Source organism: Pristis pectinata, chromosome 12 (genome assembly GCF_009764475.1).
Source record: "Pristis pectinata isolate sPriPec2 chromosome 12, sPriPec2.1.pri, whole genome shotgun sequence".
Classification (NCBI taxonomy): Eukaryota; Metazoa; Chordata; class Chondrichthyes; order Rhinopristiformes; family Pristidae; genus Pristis; species Pristis pectinata.
Window position 1 is genome coordinate 50,735,233 of NC_067416.1, and position 21,022 is coordinate 50,756,254.

General features: G+C 49.9%; 2 protein-coding genes across 2 annotated transcripts; one reads left to right on the forward strand and one right to left on the reverse strand.

The window, feature by feature from the left end:
* The first annotated feature begins 1,145 nt into the window (after window positions 1-1,145).
* Window positions 1,146-7,326, forward strand: LOC127576599 (zinc finger protein 154-like). Its single transcript, XM_052027178.1, has 2 exons — window positions 1,146-1,263; window positions 4,452-7,326. Exon 2 carries the CDS (start codon window positions 4,952-4,954, stop codon window positions 5,549-5,551), a length of 600 nt encoding a protein of 199 aa, XP_051883138.1. The 5' UTR covers window positions 1,146-1,263; window positions 4,452-4,951; the 3' UTR covers window positions 5,552-7,326.
* Window positions 7,327-17,588: 10,262 nt separating this feature from the next.
* LOC127576601 (putative zinc finger protein 56) lies at window positions 17,589-19,651 on the reverse strand. The gene is made up of 3 exons (XM_052027183.1): window positions 19,569-19,651; window positions 19,150-19,329; window positions 17,589-18,411 (listed from the first exon to the last, which is right to left on the reverse strand). Exons 2-3 carry the CDS (start codon window positions 19,257-19,259, stop codon window positions 17,982-17,984), a joined length of 540 nt encoding a protein of 179 aa, XP_051883143.1. The 5' UTR covers window positions 19,260-19,329; window positions 19,569-19,651; the 3' UTR covers window positions 17,589-17,981.
* Window positions 19,652-21,022: the final 1,371 nt, after the last annotated feature.

The following is a 21,022-nucleotide window of genomic DNA, read 5'->3' on the forward strand; positions in this document are numbered from 1 at the left end:
GTACAGGAGGCCGCACCGGGAGCACTGGATGCAATAAATGACACCCTCGGACTCACAGATCAAGTGCTGCCTCACCTGGAAGGACTGTCTGGGACCCTCGTCACCATGTGATGAAGAACTGGTCACCTCGCAACCATGTCTCTGAAATGGCTGCGAGTTCCCACATATTTATTTCAATTTATGCCATCACTCCTGATGCAGGGCCCCATCCCGAAACGTTGACAACACACATAAAATGTTGGAGGAACTCAGCAGGTCAGGCACCATCTGTGGAGGAAAATAAAGTCAGGACTGATGAAGGGTCCCGACCCAAAACATCAACAGTTCATTTCCCTCTGTAGATCCTGCCTGACTCACAGAATTCCTCCGGAATTTTGTGTGTGTTGCTCCAGATTCGAGCATCTGCAGAATCTCTTGTGTCTCCGAAATGTCGACAGTTTCTTTCCCCCACAGATGCGGCTTGGTCCGCTGACTTCCTCCATCCGTAATTTTTCATTCCGCATTCCAGCATCTGCAGCCTCTTCTGTCTCCAAAGAACCCTTGAACTTATCCTTTCACGATCTTCCCCACTGCGAATCAGGCACTGTAGTGTAGCAGTTAGCGTGACACTATTACAGCGCCAGCGACCCGGGTTGAATTCCGGCCGCTGTCTGTAAGGAGTTTGTACGTTCTCCCCGTGTCTGCGTGGGTTTCCTCCGGGTGCTCCGGTTTCCTCCCGCATTCCAAAGACGGACGGGTTAGGAAGCTGTGGGCTTGCTATGTTGGCTCAGGAAGCGTGGCGACGCTTTTGCGGGCTGCCCCCAGAACACTCTACGCAGAAGATGCATTTTGCTGTGTGTTTCGATGTACATGTGACTAATAAAGAGATCCTATCCTATCCTATTTGCAGATCCATTCCTAGTTTTCTCCTTCTCATGACACTTTAGATATGACACGTCAGTTTAGCTATGACACATTATCCTTCTCATGGCTTTGGATACGACGCCTTGAGAGCTGCAGTTGAACAGCAGCCTTCAATGGTGGCGCCACTTACCCAGAAATCATCAGCGCAATGGGCCCGTCCGATGAAGGTTACATGAGACGAGAGCGCAGGCGCAAAGAGGTGCGGGGGCCGCTCCCTTCTGCGCATGCGTGTACGGGGTGTAGGGGGTGTAGGGGGGTCCGGGATCCCGGCAGGTCGGGAGGCGAGGTCCGGACCGCGGGTTTTGCCAGCGCGGAGGCCGGTTCGGATCCCGCCGCCGCCCCGGGGTGCCGGTGCAATCGGTAAGGCTTCGGAAATTCGGTGGGGCATTACAAATGGGGACATTTGCGGGAGTCCCGTCCACCCCCCATCCCCAACCTCTCTCCACACGTCCGGGTTTCGCAGCCGTCGCCCTCCCGGCCGGCCCGAGGCTGGGAGTGGAAGCGGACGGTCCGGAGCCCCGGTCCCCGTCCCGCCGAGCTTCCCAGATCCAAAACCAGGCGTCGCAAACCGAGATCCGCAAAATTCACCTGACAGTAACTAAACAACAAAAATCTCCTTCAATTCTATGATCCACGTGGGTTAGAACAAAAATATTGATCTTGGTTTATTACTGTGACTTGTACAGTGAAAAACTTGTCTTGCATACCGATCGTACATATCAATTCATTACACACTGAGTTTGTACAGAGTGCATTTGAGGTCGTACAAGGTAAAAACAATAACAAAATACAAAGTGTGGCAGCTGCAGGGAAGTGCAGTGTAGGCAGACAATAAGGTGCAAGGTCACAACAAGGTAGATCGTGAGGTCAAGAGTCCGTGTCACTGTTTAAGTGAACCATTCAATAGTCTTATCACAGTGGGGTAGAAGCTGTCCTTGAGCCTGGTGGTACGTGCCCTCAAGCTCCTGCCTGATGGAAGAGAGGAAGAGAGAGAATGACCCGGCTGGGTGGATGGGGGGGGGGGGGGGGGGTCTCTGATTATGCTGGCTGCTTCACCAAGGCAGTGAGTTGTATAGACGGAATCACGCAGGGGAGGCTGGTGTCCGTGACGCGCTGGGCTGTGTCCACAACTCTCTGCGGTTTCTTGCTGCCCCGAGCAGTTGCTGCACCAAGCCGCGATGCGAATATATAAACAGAATATTCCCTGAATTAATTCCGCGGCAATTTGTTCAAATTCACCAGTCAGGGAAGTGGGTGAGTGATTTGTCGGCCACTGGAAATGACTGTCCTGGTCAATATCCCTCATTAATTTCGGCACCTCTGTTAACATTCCCTTTAACCATTTCTGCTCAAGGACAGTGCCGGTAACTGAAGCCCACATCCAAGTCTTGTTGCAGTAACTCTGCTGAGGTTATTCTTCCCGGACCATTCCCAGGATTTGCCACAATGACTCTGTCTGAGCTCTAAGCAGTGATTTACGAACCTTGTTGCCTTGCCTTTGTATCTGTTCCTCACTTAGTATCCTGTTGGTTTGCCGTGACTCTTCTCTCTCACCTCTGAGTCAGAAGGGTTGCAGGTTCAAATCCAACTCCAGAGATCTGAGCGCAACCATCTAGGCTGAGAGTTCGGGTTGGTATCGAAGGAGCCCTGTAGTTTCTGGTGAAGCGTTAAGCTGGAGCCTCACATGGAGTCACACAGCATGGAAACAGACCCTTCGACCCAACTAGTCCATGCCTACCAAGATTCCCATCTAAGCTAGTCCCATTTGCCCGCATTTGGCCCATATCCCTCTAACCTTTCCTATCCATGTACCTGTCCAAGTGCCTTTTAAATGTTGTTAATGTACCTGCCTCGACCACTTCCTCTGGCAGCTCATTCCATATACTGACCACCCTCTGGGTGAAAAAGTTGCCCCTCAGGTTCCTATTAAATCTCTCCTCCCTCACCTTAAACCTATGCTTTCTGATTGTTGATTCACCAACCCTGAGGGGAAGAGTCTGTGCGTACCCTATCTATGCCCCTCATAATTTTATACACCTCAGTAGTGTAGCGGTAAGCACAACGCTATTACAGCGCCAGCGACCCGGGTTCAATTCCGGCCGCTGTCTGTAAGGAGTTTGTACGTTCTCCCCGCGTGTCTGCGTGGGTTTCCTCCGGGTGCTCCGGTTTCCTCCCACATTCCAAAGACCTACAGGTTGGGAAGTTGTGGGCGTGCCGTGTTGGCGTCGGAAGCGTGGCGACACTTGCGGGCTGCCCCCAGAACACTCTGCGCAAGAGATGCATTTCACTGTGCGTTTCGATGTACATGTGACTGATAAAGAGATCTGATCTTATTAAATGTATTTCATTCTCTTGGGCGTGGCAGGAACATCCTGAGCTTCTGAAGAGCTCTTTAGAAACCCAAGGCTTTCACGATTTAAATGGGTATCTGTCTCTGTCTCCATGCACAGATGGTCCTTATTCTCTTCCCAACCAATGTAGAACTTAACTGACGGAGGAAGTTCAGTGGCCCATTTATGCACAGCAAGCTCCCACAGAGAGCAACGTGATAATTACCAGATAAGCTCTTAAATGTTATTAACAGTGCCGGGGATCCTTCCATTGTTCACCTGAGGGAGCAGAGGGGCACTTGTTTAAAGGCTCTTCTGAAAGATGGCACCTCCGACGGTGCAGCAAACACTCAGTCCTGCACTGGAGCTTGAGACACTGCTGACTGCACAGGAATATCTGGTGCTATCTCCCTCCCCAGATTATCCTTATTCTTTTCCTGAGCAATGTAGATCGTAATATTATAGGAAGGATGTGGAAGCTTTAGAGAGGGTGCAGAGGAGATTTACCAGGATGCTGCCTGGATTGGAGAGCATGTCTTATGAGGATAGGTTGAGCGAGCTAGGACTGTTCTCTTTGGAGGAGGAGGAGGAGGAGGGGTGACTTGACAGAGGTGTACAAGATGATAAGAGGCATTGATTGAGTGGACAGTCAGAGACTTTTTCCCAGGGCGACAATGGCTAACACGAGGGGACATAATTTTAAGGTGATTGGAGAAAGGTGTAAGGGGTATTGGTTTATTATTGTCACTTGTACCGAGGTACAGTGAAAAGCTTGTCTTACAAACCGATTGTACAGGTCAATTCATTACACAGTGCAGTTACATTTAGTACAGAGTGCATTGATGTAGTACAGGTAAAAACAATAACAGTACAGAGTTACAGATAACAATAACAGCACAGAGGGGGATGTCAGGGGTACGTTTTTTACACAGAGAGTGGTGGGTGCGTGGAACGCACTGCCGGCAGAGGTTGAGGGGGAAGATACATTAGGGACGTTTAAGAGATTCTTAGGTAGACACATGAATGATAGAGAAATGGGGGGGGCGATGTGGGAGGGAAGGGTTAGGTAGATCTTAGAGCAGGATAGAATGTCGGCACAACACTGTGGGCCGAAGGGCCTGTACTGTGCTGTCTGAGTTTGACAGTCAGACTTGATGACAGTCTGAGTTTGTGTCCTGTACTTAGCGCAGATTTTTGTGAACCCTTTTTGTTTTACAGGGTTGTTAAGAAGGGGGGACTCGCAGACGACAGTCTCAAACTGAACAACCCCTCAGAAGCAGACCGAGTCACCAGTGCCTGAACATCACTGGCCTTTAAGCTTCGAAGGGGGAGAAGCGTTTGTCTGCTCACCTCCAGGGGAAGACTTCAGTCTTCAGTGCGACTGAGGGTGCGGTGAGACACACGCAGCTGAGTGGGAGATATCCAGAGCGAGGGCTGTGAAAAGGGTTTCGATCGGCGAGAGAGCCGGAGAGACATCACACCACTCACAGCGGAGAGAAACCGAACACGCGTGCTGCCCACACGACGTTCTGTTCAATCGACCGACTCGAAGGAGTGGAACGTTATTCCTGAGATAAGAGCGACCATCAGGTCAGGTTGCTAAAGAATCAGTTGTTCATCCCCGCCGGAAAATCACGCATCACGTTGGGGAGAGGCCGTGACTGGGGAGGAATTCACTGATTTCCACTTGTGTTGGAAACGCTCCTCCCTTCACACCAATGAACCCTTCACCGTGTTCAGACAGCGGGAAACTCTTCAAGGGTTCTGGCACCCTTACGGCACACCGGACAGTTCACAATGGGCAGAGACCATTCACCTGCTCCCAGTGTGGGAAGGGGTTCACTCGGTCCACCAGCTTGTTACGACACCAGCGGATTCACACCGGGGAGAAGCCCTACACGTGCCCAGACTGTGGGAAGGAATTCACGCAGTCGTCCAGCCTGATGAGGCATCAGCAGGTCCACTCTGGCGTGAGGCCGTTCACCTGCTCCGAGTGCGGCAAGGGCTTCACTCAGCCATCCAATCTCATGACGCACCAGCGGGTCCACACCGGGGAGAGGCCATTCACCTGCTCTGAGTGCGGCATGGTGTTCACTCAGTTATCCAGCCTGCTGAGACACCGCCGGGTGCACACCGGGGAGAGGCCATTCACCTGCTCCGAGTGTGGGAAGGGGTTCACCCAGTCCTCCCACCTGTCATTGCACCGGCGGGTCCACACTGGGGAGAGGCCGTTCACCTGCACTGAGTGCGGGAAGGGGTTCAGTCAGTCCTCCCATCTGCTGAGGCACCAACGAGTCCACACTGAGGAGAAAGTTTAAATGTGCCGTCTGGTGAATGTGATACGACTCCATGAATAACCGGGAGTATTGGACTGTGCAGTTATTGCCGATGGTTTTCGCACCCAGGATCCGCCTGTAGTTAAAGACCGAAGAACAAAAAGGGCCATTCACCCTCTGTGCCTGGTTCCATCTCTTACCTTGGCACCATTTTCCTTGACGAACCTCATTTCTTTTGATTCCGTTACTGAAAAATCTATTAAGATACCTTTATTAGTCACATGTACATTGAAACACGCAGTGAAATACATCTTTTTGTGCGTAGAGTGTTCTGGGGGGCAGCCCACAAGTGTCGCCACGCTTCCGGCGCCAACACAGCACGCCCACAACTTCCCAACCCGTACGTCTTTGGAATGTGGGAGGAAGCCGGAGCACCCGGAGGAAACCCACACAGACACACGGGGAGAATGTACAAACTCCTTACAGACAGTGGCCGGAGTTGAACCCGGGTCGCTGGCGCTGTAATAGCCTTACGCTAACCGCTACACTACCGTGCTGCCTTGATCTTGGTCTCAAATATACTCAGTGACTGAGCCTCCCAGGGAAATTCCAAAGGCCCTTCCGAGTAAATGCTGAAGTTTCCCTCAACCCCCGGTGAAGGAAATTCTTCTCATCTCTTGACAATAAAGAGCTGCCTGCTTATTTTAAGTTAACCCCTGGTGACTCCCCAGCTAACAGAAAAATTAACACTTCATCCACCTCTCACAAGCCCCATGAGGATATTATATGTTCCTACTAATCTCAAGAGGGACAGAGTTCATTTGTGTCATTTCTTCTCGTACAACACATCTCCCAGCCCAGGAGTGGAACTGGTAAACGTCCTTGGCACTCCCTCAATTCCAAGTCTGTCCTTAGATTGTGAAACCACCACACAAGATTCCAGATGTGGTGTCAAACAGCGCTGTACTTAAGATGAGATGAGATATCTTCATTAGTCACATGGACGTTGAAACACACAGTGAAATGCATCTTTTCCATTGAGTGTTCTGGGGGCAGCTCGCAAGTGTCGCCACACGTCCGGCACCAACACAGCATGCCCACAACTTCCTAACCCGTAGGTCTTTGGAATGTGGGAGGAAACCGGAGCACCCGGAGGAAACCCACGCAGGCACACGGGGAGAACGTACAAACTCCTTACAGACAGTGGCGGGAATTGAACCTGGGTCGCTGGCGCTGTAAAGCGTTACGCTAACCGCTACACCACTGTGCCTGCCCACAGCTAATTGGAGCAAGACGTCTCTATTTACTCAAAACATCTTGCAATAAAGGTGAACATCTAGTTTCCTTCCCAATTTCTTACTAAACCTGAATATTAACTTGCACGGATTCACGTTTAAGGTCACGCAAGTCCCTCTGAACACACACAACTTTCAGTCAGCAGAATAAAAAAAAATACTCACACTTTCTATTTTTCTATAGTTGGATGGCCTCACATTTTTCCCATATTGCGTCTGCCTGTTGACCTACCGATTACTAGCCCCTTTGCATCCTCCCAAAGTTATGAGCATAATTCCGACTCTATGTCAAATAAATCAAATCTTTTAGAAACTCTCTTTATCTGAAGCGCTTGAATTTTCTACTCCACTCAACCCTGTCGGAGTATCTTCTGGCTTCCTTCTTCCCAGAAATCCACATAAGAAGTGGAGACAGGAAGAAGTAATTTGGCTTCCCGTACCTGCTCTGCATTCGCTGAGACCTGCTCCTTAACCTCTGCACCACTTTCTCCCACTAACCCCGCGTCCCCGGAATCGATTACCGTCCAAGTATCAGCGTCTGAATATCAGGCTGGAGTAGTGGCAGAGGTGGTGGGGAGGGAACCGAAGACAGGCGCTGAACAGCAGCGTGCTTGCAAATTGGACCTAGTGTGGGTCAGCGGTCTCGGGGTGGGGGGGGGGGGGGGAATGCATGAACGTGGCTGGTGTTTTGGGTGGACACTTGTTTGTATTGTATGGAAGGTGGTGGGGGGGGGGGGTGTGGGAGAGATTGGAGTAGGCAAATCTGGAGGAAAGAGAGAACACATGAGGTTTTCAGTAGCAGGTGAATTGGGCCCGTTTGGTGAGAGGGGAGGGTAGGGGGGAGGCAGCGAGGGGCATCACTGAGGTGGGAACCGAGAGCGCAGTGATGAACTGGTCAGGAGGCTGTTGGAGCTCTCTGCACTTAGGATATCTTAAGATTAAGCTCTACCACCCAAGATCACCCACCCTGGCCCCCAACACCAGTTTCCCACTCTCCCAGAACCCTTGTACTTCCAAAAGTCCATCAGTCTCCACACAGAACATAATCCGTGACTCTAGCTCGACAGCTCTGTCGGACAGGCAATGCAAAAGAGTCTCAGTCCTCCAAGAAAAGAAATTTCCCCCTTGTTGTCTTAATGAATGAACACTTATAAGATCTCTTTATTAGTCACATGTACATCGAAACACACAGTGAAATGCATCTTTTGCATAGAGCGTTCTGGGGGGGCAGCCCGCAAGTGTCGCCAAGCTTCTGGTGCCAACATAACACGCCCGCAACTTCCTAACCCGTACGTCTTTGGAATGTGGGAGGAAACCGGAGCACCCGGAGGAAACCCACGGGGAGGACGTACAAACTCCTTACAGGCAGCGGCGGGAATTGTACCCGGGTCGCTGGCGCTGTAATAGCGTTACACTAACTGCTACGCTACCCTGCCCACTCGCCTGGAATGTGCACAGCCTGAACAATGTATGAGAAGTTTACCACCATCTGGGACAAAGCAGGTTGACCAGCAACCCACCTCCCACCACAAACATTCCTTTCCCCACGCTCCTAGGCACGACGTGGCTGCAGCAGTGTGTACCATTTACAAAATGCTCCACATTTACTCACCTGGGCTACTCTGCTGACACCTGTCAAGGTCAGCAGGCACATAGGAACACCAGCACCAAGTTACAGTACAGTTCCTTCAGCATCCATGGGTCTAATTCATGGAACTCCCTCTCCAACACATTGTGGGAGAACATTCAGCAGGAGGAATGGAGGGGAGGGGTTGTTTCAGGAAGGGAGTTTACCCCCCCACCAACTTACAGACAACAGTGAGACCATCAAGACTTATGTACTCTCACCTCATGGGCAGATCAAACATTTCTCCTCCCATGATGCACAGTCACTCACCAATCGAGTGATTCTGTCAGCTCTTGACGTCTGAGATTCCCGTCGGCATGTCATCCCCTTCTTCTGCAAAGGAGATTACAAAGCGTGCGAGATAGAAATTCAAAAGGTTATTCCTGCTTTGTTTGTGACTCAGTTGGGATAATCCTTACTTACTGAGCCGCAAGTTTGCAATTTAAAAGTGCAATTTCTAAGACATCGACACAATACTCTGCCCTGTCGTTTTGGGTGGCTCAGTTCCTCCAGCTGCCAGCCTTTTGTGCTGGCACAAGAGGCTTGATATTTGTGTCCAAGTTTCCAGAGTTCAATCAAAGCCCCAATGTTCAGCTGGAAGTGAAGTGTGACTGACTTGGTCAATACTCGCAAATTAAAATTCTCTGTTCTGGATTGCTGTCCTGTATCTGTTGATGACTTTTGCAAAAAATGCTTTTACAGGATAGAAAAAGCAGAGGGTTTATATATGGGAATCTCAAACTCAACATCACACGTCAGTTCAACGGCACCAGAATGTCATCAGTCTTTCAATAGGGAAGAGGGGATGCTTGTCTGTTTTATTCATGGGAGATAAAGTCACAATGTGACCAGCAGAACAGAGAGATTCACTTGGCCTTCACCTGCCTCAGTCATCCCACCTGCTGAAACAACAGCGAGTTCATTCTGGGGAGAAAGTTTAAACACAGCGTACAATGAATATTTAACCTTTGTAGCTGTTGAGACCGGAGGCAGCTTCACAAGGGACTGCTGGTGTTGGATTTTGCATTTATGTTCATCACGTCCAGGATTGAACCCTGGTCATTTAGGCACAGCTGGGATTTGTTTCAGTGGACGCTAGGAACCCCTAAATCTGGCCTTGATCTGTGACAAATAAAATCAGTTCTGTTTTAAGACCCGTGTCTGGGTTCCTTAATGTCTCTGTAATACACACAACGTTCGGTGGGAGAGGGTTTGCAGCCCAGTCGGACCCTGTCAGTGTTTCTGCTCCACACCAGCCTCCTCCCGTCTCACTCTGTTGAATCTTCTGTTGGCACAGTTCTTGAGGACAGGCAGTCAGGTCCTCTGAAATACTTTGGCTCAGGATCACTTGCTGAGATCGCCCAGGACTTTATTGTCTGGTGTGCAATTTAGTCCCTGTGCCAATAGGAGCAAGTACTAGGTGCTTGGTACAGTAGGTGCTGTAACCTCCTGGTACCAGGTACTAGGAGCAAGTACTGGCACATGCATGAGGCCAGAATGCAGAACCTGCAGCCTAAATGCATCATTAAATGACCCAATGTAGAGAAAATCAATGACCCATCAAATGGCCCAATGTAGGGAAAATCAATGACCCATCAAATGGCCCAGTGTAGGGAAAAATCAATGACCCATCAAATGGCCCAATGTAGGGAAAATCAATGACCCATCAAATGGCCCAATGTAGGGAAAAATCAATGACCCATCAAATGGCCCAATGTAGGGAAAATCAATGGATCAAAAGCCATATAACAATTAAGATTAAGATATCTTTATTAGTCACACGTACATCAAAACACACAGTGAAATGCATCTTTTGCGTAGAGTGTTCTGGGGGGGCCGCCCGCAAGTATCACCACGCTTCCAGCGCCAACATAGCATTGCCCACAACTTCCCCACCCATGCGTCTTTGGAATATGGGAGGAAACCGGAGCACCCAGAGGAAACCCACAGGGAGAATGTACAAACTCCTTACGGACAGTAGCCGGAATTGAACCCGGGTCAGATAAGCAGTTAAAGCACATCATCAATTTGGCAATGGAAGTCAAACAACTGCTGATAATGGGAATCTGAAATATAAACAAAGTGTTGAAAACCACTCAGCAGGTTAAGCAGCATTTGTGGAAAGAGAAACCAAATAAATATTTCGGGTCAAAAGTTAGGTCTTCAACCTGAAACCAACTATTTTCCTGTCCATAGATGCCACCCCATCTCCTGAGTGTTTTGATCAGTTTCTGTTTTTAGTTAACTTGTTAGGCTCCAGCTGGGAAACGGTTCTGGTCATCACAGTATGGAAAGGACGTGACAGTGCAGAGGAGATTTAGGTTAATTTAGCTGGGCTTGGGGAATTATGACTCGGAGAGGAGACCAGTTCAGCTGGGAGAGTTTCCCTTCGAGATAAAGCTTGCTGAGGAATGATAAAACGGAGTATTCTGGATGGGAATCATAGGGAGGACCAATGTCATTCAGGAACGGGAAATAAACAGGGGGAAGTAGATTTAAATCACAGAGGGATTGACTCAGAGCTATAGGGAGATAAAAAAACAGGAACTTGCCATTCATAGAACACAGAATACAGCCCAGACATTCTGACACGAACCAGCAACAAAAGAAACACACTGAGCATGATTCAGTGTTTAAAAACTATTTTATTAATCACTACTTATGAAAATACGTTAAATAAAAGTAAAAATGTTAGTATGTTAGAATTCAAAAATGTTAAACCTTGAACATTAACCCCTAAAACTAAACTCTTCGTGTGTGTGTGTGTGTGACAAAGTCCAAAACTCCAAGTTCAGGAATGGTTCTTAAAGTTCAGTTCCACAAGCCATAAGGTGAAACATGAGCAAAGGCTTCTTCAACAACCACCGTTGTCTGAAGATAAGACGTAGATATAGGGAGAGTAAATATGAAATCCAAATGTTCCACGATGGAACCCAAACGACACCAGTGTTTACTCGGTCGTGACTTCCTCACCCCGAAAAGCATCCGAACCGTGGTCGTCCCACACAAATACCTGTTTCCTTCTACAGGTCAGCAACAAAGTGAACTCCACCGGATTACTTCCAACTTCCATACATGGATTTCAGTGGCAACACAGTTATTGTTTCCCATCCATCGATAGAGAAAACTAGCAGGCTGGTGTCTCTCTCCCTTCTCTCTCTCTCTCCTTCTTCTGACTTCTTCAACAACATCATTACGTCCTTTATCTTCTATTGACGTAAGCACGCCCCCCCCCCCCACACACACACACACTCTATCTTAAAGGGACATTCACTGAGTCCATAACAATTGTGACTAATGTACGTGTGACTAACAAAGATATCTTACCCCTTATCCACGTGTCTGCGTGGGTTTCCTCCGGGTGCAGTTTCCTCCCACATTCCAAAGACGTATGGGTTAGGAAGCTGTGGGCATGCTACATTGGCGCCGGAAGCATGGAGACACTTGCGGGCTGCCCCCAGAACACTCTACGCAAAAAAGGATGCATTTCACTGTGTGTTTCGATGTACATGTGACTAATTAAGATATCTGATCTCTATGCCAGTCTAAAGTCACCTCATCTGCCTGCACATAGTCGATATCCTGCTATTCCCTGCTTGTTCAATGTGAATAAATGGATCCCAAATATTGCTATTGTATCTGCTTCTTACACCTCCCCTGGCAGCGTGTTCCAGACACCTACCACTCAGTGTAAAAGAAAAATGCCTCATAAATCTTCTTCAAACTTCCCCCTCCCCTTACCTCGGACCTCTGATCCTTCTATCCCACCTTGTGAAGAAGACCACCTTCCCTCTCTACGTCTCCCAAAATTCCATATACCTCGATCGGGCCGCTCGCACCGCCTCCGATGCCGCAGAGGAAACCTTCCGAGGTTCTCCAACATCTCCCTGCAGCCGATCCTCTCCGACCAGGCAATATCCTCATGAACCTCTCCTGACACGTCTCCAAAGCGTCCAAGTCCTTCCCACAGTGCGGTGACCAGAACTGCACACAATACTCCAAATATGGCCTATCCAAACTTTCAGACAACTGCGACATCACTTCCCCACTTCAACACTCAACATCCCGACCGATGAAGGCAAGTATGCCGTACACCACCTTTACCACCTTGCGTTGCCACTCCCAGGGAGCTGTGGACTTGCACCCCACATTCCCTCTGTACATCAGTGCCCCGGAGGGTCCCGCCATTTACAGCGTGGTTTTTTGGACTTTTTTTTGACGTACCGTTTAACCTCTCAAAGTGCATCACCTCACACTTGCCTGGATTAAGCTCCATCTACCATTTCTTCGCCCAGTTCTCCAAATGATCTACATCCTGCTGTATTGACAACCTTCCCCACTATATACAACTCCACCAATTTTTGTGTCATCAGCAAACTCACTGACCAGACCACCTACATTATCACCCAGATCATCAATATATATTACAAATGACAGGTCCCATTCACCAAACTTTAGAGGACTGATCACAGACCTCCTGTCAGGGACACACCCCTCTACCACCACCCTCTGTCATCTGTGACCAAGCCAATCTGGATCCAATTTGTCCATTCACCGTGGATCCCATGTGAGATAATCTTCCGGACCAGCCGACCGCGAGGTTCCTTGTCAAATGCTTGGTGGCAAGCATTATGGCTTGGTATGGCAACTGCTCTGCCCAGGATCGCAAGAAACTGCAGAGAGTTGTGGACACAGCCCAGCACATCACGGAAACCAGTCTCCCCTCCTTGGACTCTTTGTCTTTACCTCTCGCTGCCTTGGTGAAGCAGCCAACATAAGCAAAGACCCCACCCACCCGGGTCATTCTCTCTTCTCTCCTCGTCCATCAGGCAGAAGATACAGGAGCCTGAGGGCACGTACCATCAGGCTCAAGGACAGCTACTACCCACTGTGATAAGATTATTGAACAGCTCCCTTATACAGTGAGATGTATTCTTGACCTCACAATCTACCTTGTTTGACATTGCACCTCATTGTCTACCTGCACTACACTTTCTCTGTAGCTGTGACACTTTTCTCTGTATTGTGTTATTGTTTTTACCTGTACTACCTCAATGCACTCTGCACTAACTCAATGTATCTGCACTGTGTAATGAATTGATCTATACCAATGGTATGCAGGACAAGTTTTTCACTGTACCTCAAAACCAATACCAATTCCTACGTAATACTGTTGTAATTAGCATTCCCCCAATTTAGCACCTTCAGATGAGGACCAGTTTTATCCTTATCCATAACTTAAAACCTTTGAATTATGCTCACTGTTGCCAAAATGCTCCCCCACTGAAATGTCTAATATCTGGTCAGGCTCATTCCCCAATACTAGTGGAGCCCCATCCCTAGTTGGGCTATCTACATAACGTTTCAAGAAACCTTTCCTGGATGCATCTCGCAAATTCTGCCCCATCTAAGCCCCTGGTGCTAAGATAGCCCCAATGAATATAGAGGGGTGGCGGGGACTGGAGGAGTGAAGATCATCCTCTGCAATAAACCTGTTGTTTTTACATCGGTCTACGATCTACGTGCATATCTCCAGCTCCTGCTGACTATTAAGACATCTTTATAAGTCACGCATATATTGAAACACACAGTGAAATGCATCTTTTTACAGATAGTGTTCTGGGGGCAGCCCGCAAGTGTCGCCACGCTTCCGGCACCAACAATAGCATGCCCACAACTTCCCAACCCGTACAACTTTGGAATGTGGGAGGAAACCGGATCACCCGGAGGAAACCCACGCAGACATGGGGAGAACGTACAAACTCCTTACAGACAGCGGCCGGAATTGAACCCGGGTCGCTGGCGCTGTAATAGTGTTACGCTAACTGCTACACTCTTACTGTTTTATATCTCTGCCTCTAAAGGAAAGCATCCCCTCCATCTTTCTAAACCACCTACCATTACTCTGTGGGCAGGTACGGTGGTGTAGTGGTATATATACTTAATATTATTATATATAAATAAAATTTATATTTACATTTATTTCTGGAGATTGCTAGGTATCTGAGCAGACAGGGCATCAAAGGTTATGGTGAGAAGGCAGGGGAGTGGGGCTAAATGGCAGAATGGATCAGCTCATGATTCAAGGTCCAAGGTTCAAGTTACTTTATTGTCAGTCACCCAAATGCTATAAAAACACATGGAGGAACTAAATGCTGTTTCGCCCAGACTCACACAACGGAGGACATACAAAAAATAGAGGACATACAATAAACTCAGACAAGAAAATTGTGCAAGTACAAATAATGCAAAAAGCGGTATATACAGAATACAAAATTAGTGCAGGGTTAGTGCAAAACTGAGTTGGACGAAGAAAATCCAGAACTCAGTGTGTTGCACTAAATGTATAAACATGCTCAGCAGCAGCCAAAGTTCTTTACACCATTGTACAAACCAGGGCTTTTGACGCGGCATTTGCCTCCAGGGTATTCAGGAGCCTGACAGCCTGGGGAAAAAAAGCTGTTGTACAGTCTAGTAGTTCTGGCCCAGATACTCTGGTACCATTTGCCAGACCACAGACCGGACTCCCTCTCTCTCCCCCCACAGATGCCGACAGACCTGCTAAGTATTTCCGGCATTTTCTGGTGCCATTCCACCGACTGGGTTGGTTGCTGGTCTCCAGAACAGACGCAGGGTCTACAACTGTCATTTGATCAGAGCAGAGCCAACACCCTACTCGTCCCATTAGATTAAGAATGTGACCAAATACCAGGAAAATGCCCCACAATTACCGTTACTCCAAAGTTTAGAGGATAATCTCTTTGACATAATCTAACAAAAAGGATAAAGTGCAAAGCGGATGCTTTGCAGGATTCTTGCATCAGTTTGTTTCTGCTCCAAACCACCTTCATTCCAGGTCCTTTGGTTCTTGGCTGTTCAGCTAGTGGAAACTCTTCTATTCTACTTTGTCCAAATTAAATGATATTTGGTTTTAGTTTATTATTGTCACTTGTACCGAGGTACAGTGAAAAACTTGTCTTGCATACCGATCGTACAGGTCAATTCATTACACAGTGTATTGAGGTAGTACAGAGTGCATTGAAGTAGTACAGGGTAAAAACAATGACAGTACAGAGGAAAGTGTCACAGCTACAGAGAAAGTGCAGTGCAGGTAGATTGTGAGGTCAGAGTCCATCTCATCATATAAGGGAACCATTCAATTGTATCACCGTGGGGTAGAAGCTGTCCTTGAGTCCGGTGTACGTGCCCTCAGGCTCCTGTATCTTCTACCCAATAGAAGAGGAGAGAAGAGAGAATGACCTGGGTGGGTGGGGTCTTTGATTATGCTGGCTGCTTCACCAAGGCAGCGAGAGTTAAAGACCATGGAGGGGAGGCTGGTGTCCGTGACGCGCTGGGCTGTGTTCATAACTCTCCGCAGTTTCTTGCAGTCCCGGGCAGAGCAGTTGCCGTACCAAGCCGTGATATTTAACTCCTTCGTCAGATTTCCTCTTCACATCTGTGAAGATAAGAACTACTCAGCTTCTCCAGCCTGCCCGCATATTTAAAGACCCTCATCTCTCTGCAACCACTCAGGGAATTTGGGGCTTCCATTCCCGACTCTTGGGTCTACCGCAGGGAGCTGAATTTAGAGACGCTCGTGAAAGATGTCAACCCTAACACCACAGCAACTGTTCAGCACTGCATTGGAAAGTTCCACTTGCAGTTTGTGAACATCCCTGGAGCCGGAAGCAAAGTCCCAACCTTCCGAGGGAACTGAGTGCAACCAGCCAAGTCACAGCTCACCACAGAGTTCAAAGTCATCTCTTCTGTCAACTCCTTTCACAGAGCAGATGAACGGAGGAGTTGTGTGTGGAAACGCAAGATCACAATTGGTCTGCTACGATACTTAGTTCAATAGCACTTGACCATCGCTGATTTAGGAGGGAATCACAGAGGTAAAGATAAGTACATCAAAACACACAGTGAAATGCATCTTTTGCGTAGAGTGTTGCGGGGGGGGGCAGCCCGCAAGTGTCGCCACGCTTCCGGCGCCAACATAGCATGCCCACGACTTCCCAACCTGTGCGTCTTTGGAATGTGGAAGGAAACCCGAGCACCCAGAGGAAACCCACACAGTCACGGGGAGAACGTACAAGCTCCTTACAGACTGTGGCTGGCACCCTAGAGTCCAAGGAGGGGGAAGGATGGTTTCTTTCCCAAGTACACTCTTGCATCATCTATACTCCTCCAGGGATTTGGTTGATCCCAGCTCCCTGCAGCTGACCTACGCCTCCTTTTTCCTGGACGGGACCTCATCATCCAGGGCTCCCTGCCCCTGCCAGACCTTGCCCATCACTCTGACAAGAATATGCAGACCTTGAACTCTGGATACCTCACTTTTCAAAGCCCTCCTCCCCCCCCCCCCCCCCCCCAAACACTTGCCTGTGACCCCTTTGCCCATCCACCAATCAACTCTTTTCACGTGGGAGCAGAAAGCCCTGTCCACACGGATGACAGAAAAAACAAAGGGGGGCGATGTGGGAGGGAAGGGTTAGATAGATCTTAGAGCAGGATAAAATGTTGGCACAACATTGTGGGCCGAAGGGCCTGTACTGTGCAGTATGTTCTATGTTCTTGCATGTTCCTGCCCAATCTGCCGAGTAGTTTCAGCACCTCAGGTGGTCATTTCAGATTTCCAGCATCTAGAGTATTATTTTGTTGTCAATTCCTAAATATTTTTTTGCACATTTCAAATTCACCCAACATCAATTCCTACTTACGGATAAGTTCCATCACTGTACCACGTGGGAATGTTTCACTATCCTGTCTCCAAAGGCCTGACTTGTTGGTCCAGAACGTGCACTAACAGGCCAGGCACGGTAGTGTAGCAGTTAGTGTAACGCTTCACAGCGCCAGCGACCCGGGTTCAAATCCAGTCACTATCTGTAAGGTATGTTCTCCCCGTGTCTGCGTGGGTTTCCTCCAGGTGCTCCGGTTTCCTCCCACATTTCAAAGACGTACGGGTTGGGAAGTTGTGGGCAATGCTATGTTGGCGCAGGAAGCGTGGCAACACTTGCGGGCTGCCCCCCAGAACACTCTCCGCCAAGGATGCATTTCACTGAGTGTTTCGCAGTACATGTGACTAATAAAGATCTTAGATTCTGCCCATCCATTATTTTCCACAAAAGCCACACAAGAAAAGTTCTTCAATGAAATAATACGTTAAATACCCAAATTCATAAGAGTATTACACCAGCCAATAAAATAGGCAAAGCGCCACATGTTCAAGATCAGGATGATTTATTCATTAAAATTAAGCCCAGCTCCAGGGGCTGTGAAACATCAGGAGGAGGAGCCCAGGCCGGCAGTGAACACGGTTCAACTCTACAATAATTGAGGAACCACCACCATCGGGCACTCCACGCCCTGCGGTCACTTGTGGGCTAACTGAGTGATTCCCTTCCCGCACCCGGAGCGGGCGAATGGTTCCTCTCTCCAGCATGAATGTGCTGGTGTGTCCCGATGTGTCTCGGATGACCGGAGAGAATCCCTCCCCACACCGAGAGCAAGGCAGACGGCTTCTCAGCGGTGCGAGCCAGATGGTGCACCATTAACTTGTCAGACTGAGTGAACCCCTTCCCACGCACAGAGAGCAGACAAACGGCGTCTTCCTGGAGTGGACAAGCTGGTGTTTGAGCAGGGAAGATGAACAGCGGTACCCTTTCCCGCACACGGGGCAGATGAACGGCCTCTCCCCGGTGTGACTGCGGCGGTGGATTTCCACGTGGGACGGGTAGAGAAACGCCTTCCCGCAGTCCCCGCATTTCCACCGTTTCTCCTTGGGGTAATGGCTCGGGTGCCTCGGCGGTCCGGGGGCCCGGCTGAAGCCCCGGCCGCGCTCGGGACCCCGGCACCGTCTCTCCCCGCCGTGAACGGGCCGTTTTCCTCTCGCGTTCTCCGAAGGCCGCTGACGGTCGGGTGCCGGTGGGTCGAGCGACTGCGGCCGATCCTGACGCGCTGTTTGGATTATTGCTGAATCCCTGCGGAATAAGGGGGGGGGGGGGAGGGGAAGAGGGGGGGGAGGGGAAGAGGGGGGGGGAGGGGAAGAGGGTGAACACGAAAATGAAGGGCAGGTTCTGAAATTTGGAAAAAGTTGTGTGTTTGGAGCCTCACGCTGAAACCGGTGGATCATCACGAAACCGAACCGGTTCACTGATGGCCTCCAGCGAAGGGAGATCGCCTCCCCGTCTGGTCCACACTGGACTCCGACCCCGGTGGGAGGAGGAGGAGGAGGGGGGGGCGCGGACCATTTCACCCTCCATCACAACTGATTCTCTCTCCCTCTCCATCGTTCACTTTCTCCAGTTCTCCCTGCACCCCTCCCCCCCCCCCCACCAAATCTCTCTCTCCCCTCGAAACGTGACTTCCCTCCCTGGGAAAACTCTCTCTGAAACCCCCTCACCTGGGTGCTTTCCAACACCCAGCCACCTCTCGGGCCTGCCGCTCCATTCAGCCTGTCTTTCCCGTAGCTACTGATCTGCTAAATCGCACCTCATCCGGTATCGTTGACCACTGAACTCATTAAATCCTCCCTCTCTGTCTCACACACTAAGCGTTCCCCCTCCTTTACACCGATTGGTTTCTAGGGTTGGGGTCAATTCAGCCCGAGATCCGAAACGATGCGATTGCTGACCGACGTTTTATTCAGAGCCACCACGACCTGACACGTTCCAGTGTCTGAGCCGCGGTGAACATGAGCCCGGCGCCTGTTTAATTACCTGTGGCCCCGGGGTGGAAGTCGCAATCTCCGCAGCACCACCCGCGGCCTCATTGCCCCGGACAACTTTGGATCAGTCCCCGTGTCCCGTGAGATCCTCCAGCCGCCCATCCTCGCTGCTCCTGGGGAAAGTCTGGGTTTCCCTGCCCGGGACACTCGTTTTACACTCGGATGCACATGGCTGGAACAAGAACTCACCCAATCACAATCTTCCATGACCGCTCCGTGATTTTCATTTTCCAATTACAGGGGAGATACCGACCCCCACGCCCCACCCACCCAGGGAGGTCAACCCCGTGACCCTGCCCCATTCTGTTCCCGCCACCCCTGTTGGCGCAGCGACCTGGCGGGAACGCATTGTCCTGAGCTAGAGTCCCATTTGCATATGACACACACCTTAAACATTTCCCCTCCACCTACCGGTTCAAATGTCTTTTAAACGTTAAACAGAGGGTTGCGGGTATATAGAAAATCCATTGGCAGCTCGTTCCATATTCCCACCATCCTCCGTACGAACTCCTTCCCCTCTCAGCTTTAAACCCATGCCCTCTAGTTTAAGACTCCTCTGCTCTGGAGAAAAGACGGTGACCATCCACCTTGATTGGTAATTGGCTTATTATTGTCACGTGTACCGAGAAGCAGAGAAAAACTTTGTTTTGCGTGCCGACCATGCACATCGTTTCAAAACATAAAGGTCGTAAAGAACGGAATGTTGCAGTTACAGAGAAAGTTCAGTGCAGTTAGCAACAGGTGCAAGGGCCTCGATGAGGTAGATCGTGAGGTCAAGAGTCCATCTTTGTCGTACAAGAGGTCCATTCAGTCTTCTAACAGTGGGATAGAAGCTGTCCTAGAGCCTGGTGGTACGTGCTTTCAGGCTTTTGTGTCTTCTGCCCAATGGAAGGGTGGAGAAGAGAGAATGTCTGGGGCGGCTGGGGTCTCATAATCTTAGCTGCTTTTCTGAGGCAGCGAGAAGTGTAGTCGAAGCCCTTGGAGGGGAGGCTGATTTTTGTGATGGACTGAGCTGCGTAGACAACTCTCGGGTAGAGCAGTTAACGTACCAAGCCTGTGATGCATCTGGATAGGATGCTTTCTATGGTGCAGTGATAAGAATTGGTGAGGTTCAAAGGGAACATGCCAAATGTCTTCAACCTGCTGAGAAAGTAGAGATGCTGGTGCGGTTTCTTGGTTTATTATTGTCACTTGTACAGAGAAAAACTCGTCTTGCATACCGATCGTACAGGTCAATTCATTCCACAGTGCAGTTACATTGAGTTAGTACAGAGTGCATTGATGTAGTACAGGTAAAAACAATAACAGTACAGAGTAAAGTGTCACAGCTACAGAGAAAGTGCAGTGCAATAAGGTGCAAGGTCACAACAAAGTAGATTGTATCAGCGGAACTAGGATCTTAACATTTTTCTCTATTCGCTCTCAATCCCCAATCCTTGAATTTAGATTACAGGAGCTGGAAGCATTTGCGCAGCTCAACGCCTCCCAATCCACCCGCTTGTGTTTTCCCAATGCAGTTTGAAGAGTGCCGTCGGAGCGCCCTCAATGGGAGCAATGGCTGCCACCCTACCCACAATCCCCCGCGCTGCAGAAACCGCTCTCCCTGTTACGGGTCCACAAGGCGCACCTTCGGTGGGAAACGGGAGGATCCCCGGGGCCCGGGGGAGGGGGGGAGGGGGAGGAGGGGGGAGAGGGGGAAGAGGGGGAAGAGGGGGAGGAGGGGGGGAGGAGGGGGAGGAGGGGGGAGGAGGGGGGGGGGAGGGGGGGAGGGGGGGGGGGGGGGGGGGGGAGGGGGAGGGGGGAGGGGGAGGGGGGAGGGGGAGGGGGAGGAGGGGGGAGGGGGAGGGGGGGAGGGGGGGAGGGGG